The sequence below is a fragment of the Notothenia coriiceps genome, unplaced genomic scaffold, assembly GCF_000735185.1.
Source record: "Notothenia coriiceps isolate Sejong01 unplaced genomic scaffold, NC01 NC01_scaffold00009030, whole genome shotgun sequence".
NCBI classification, from domain to species: Eukaryota; Metazoa; Chordata; class Actinopteri; order Perciformes; family Nototheniidae; genus Notothenia; species Notothenia coriiceps.
The window spans coordinates 137-2,834 of NW_011341731.1; the positions used below are offsets into that span (position 1 = coordinate 137).

Below are 2,698 nucleotides of genomic sequence, written 5' to 3' on the forward strand. Positions count from 1 at the left end.
TCTGTCTCCTTCTGCTGTTCCCTTTACTGTTTACTTCCTGTCTGTGTCCTTCTGCTGTTCCCGTTAGTGTTTACTTCCTGTTTGTCTTCTTCTGTGGATTTCTCCGAAGTGTAATGCTCTGTCTATTAACCTTTTTGCTCTCTTCTCTTGCTCTGTTTTTCTTTTCTTTACTGGGGCCATCATCAATCTAAAGTTTCGTGCTCCCAACAAATAAAAAAGTGCATTTTTTGTTTGTTGTCCACAGCTGACGTTAAATCGACTGGACTTTCTGCAGATTGATATGACTGCAAATAGTCCCTTGATCGTCCTTAGCAGCGGTCTGTTAGCGAGAATTAACAACGTGACGGAATGTCCAAATTGACCAATCAGAATGGAGTAATCAACTTTGCTGAGTAGGCTAATAGAAGATGTCACGTACTTTGCTTCAGACTAATTCAACCCCTACAGAGAGGGTCATGTACCGTCAGCCCTCAGTTTCAGATTAAAACAGCTTAATTAGAGATGTCGTACACATTTAGAAGTTTCTATCTTGTTTTAATCATCCAATGATTTTAATGGTTAAAAATGACTGACTCAAATGACAAGCCAAGTTATTAAACATCATGTGCTTTGTATAAAAACAACTACAAATCAGCACACATTTTAAATTTCAGACAATATTGAGTAGCGTACCCTTTTCTGACTGCAGCCCACAATGAGGAAGGTTTCTATGTTGTTCTTCTTCAGGTAGGCGTTCCTGTCTCCCCCTGATCCTTCCTCCACATCGTAGTCTCCATTCAGATAATTCAAAGTGGACTTGGTGATATGGATTCGTCTGAAAAAAAAGACACATAAACACCTCTGTAAATGTACATTTCTTCACAGGTTTCCACAGGTTTGTAGTCCTTTTAAAGTTGCACACTCATACCCAGCTTGGCCCCCGGCCTCCATGTGATTGGCTAACGTGACGTCATTGGACCAGACGTCAAACTGCCACTTCCTGAGTCCCAGCACCCCACAATGCACCCTGCCGCTGTGGATGCCCACTCGCATGTTCACGTTCACCCCGGTGACCTCACGTACCAGCCTGAGGAAACACATCAGAGACAATGGATGAATGAATAACGTCAGCAGTAGTGGTTAGTGGAGCTCCTCCAACAATGCAACATATCGAATCAAATACAAAAATACTAAGAAGTCTATATAATGGAGCAGATTCGAGACAAGATTTTCCATTACTACATGTATGGAGAAGCAGCGTTCAGTTATTATGCTCCGAACATCCGGAACAAACTCCCAGAAACCTGCGGGTCCGCTGCAACTCTGACTACTTTTAAATCCAGGCTGAAGACTTTTCTATTTGCCGCTGCTTTCAATTGAACTATTCACATCTCACGCTGCACTGTAACTTTGTACCTTTGTTATTCATAATATATATATATATATAATATGTTTCTTAATGCTCGTAATGTCTTTCATTTTTGTAAAGCACTTGCTGTATAAATAAACTTGCCCACCATTTGACCTAATTAGGCGTTTTAATTGCAGTGCCCCTTTAACCCCGGGTAACTTACGAGATGGCCTCGATCATGTCCATCCCCATCTCCACGCAGCAGCTGGCGTGGTCGGCTCGCGCCTCTGGGAGCCCGGAGACGCAGTAATAACAATCGCCCAGGATCTTTATCCGCAGACAGTGGTTCTCCTGAGGGGAGAGAGAGGACCACAGGTGATGAGAACAACCACTTATCATGCACTAATGTTCATTTCCCAAAGATATTGAAGTGATATTGAAGTGACTGTTATTTTCTATATATTGATTGTTGTGCTTTTATTTATGTCTCAATGTGTGTGCATATGTATAAATAGGTATTTACATATTTGTATACATACGTTTATATATATTTATATTTTTGTATTCGGGATTGTGGGAAACTGTATTTCGATCTCTCCGTCTGTACACACAAACTGGAAGATTGACTTGGCTTATTCACTACAGGGGAGGTTTACACAATTACTTTATATTGAATATATTACACATCATTCATCCATCCTGTAATACTTGCTGTTGTAGGAGGAGGCGGAGAGACAAATGTATTTTTTTATATTACATTTATTTTTATTTTTTTCTAACTTGATAAGCACTCTGAATAAAATGTATTATTATTGTTAGTATTAGCAGTATTATTATAATTTAACTGAGAGATGTGGCTTGATTGATACTACATTACAACTATAGCTAAATATATGGCTTTTATTTTAATATTTTTCTCAATGACTACAATTGTTTCGTTATTATTATTATTATTATGTTTTTTATTTTATTTGGGATGGTTTTAGGAGGGATATACAGAATATAATATAACGCTATTTGATATATCTCTTTTTGTACTTTTCAGATAAACAAATAAGGGACGGAAATTCAACAAATACATAATTAAAGACAATTAAATAACTGCATGTGGGGTTAATCATGATTACATATTTGCACCTAACAATAAAACACAAATACATGGAAAGCAGAATTTCTACAAGAGTTGCATCTCAGCATTGATTTCACAAATTAGCCTTAGAGCTTAAAGACCTCACAGCGGCGTCGGCGTGTGTGTGTGTGTGTGTGTGTGTGTGTGTGTGTGTGTGTGTGTGTGTGTGTGTGTGTGTGTGTGTGTGTGTGTGTGTGTGTGTGTGTGTGTGTGTGTGTGTGTGTGTGTGTCGTGTGTGT

General features: G+C 38.8%; 1 protein-coding gene across 1 annotated transcript in view; it reads right to left on the reverse strand.

Annotated features, from left to right (window-relative positions):
• Positions 1-672: 672 nt before the first annotated feature.
• Positions 673-2,698, reverse strand: part of LOC104945069 (adenylate cyclase type 5-like) — a gene marked incomplete at its 3' end in the record, with an annotated part of 3,284 nt that continues 1,258 nt past the window's right edge. The window contains exons 3-5 of the mRNA XM_010770696.1: positions 1,554-1,681; positions 908-1,066; positions 673-814 (exon numbers count right to left, since the gene is read on the reverse strand). Of these exons, the coding sequence (XP_010768998.1) occupies positions 673-814; positions 908-1,066; positions 1,554-1,681 (429 nt within the window). The remainder of the gene's footprint in view (positions 815-907; positions 1,067-1,553; positions 1,682-2,698) is intronic.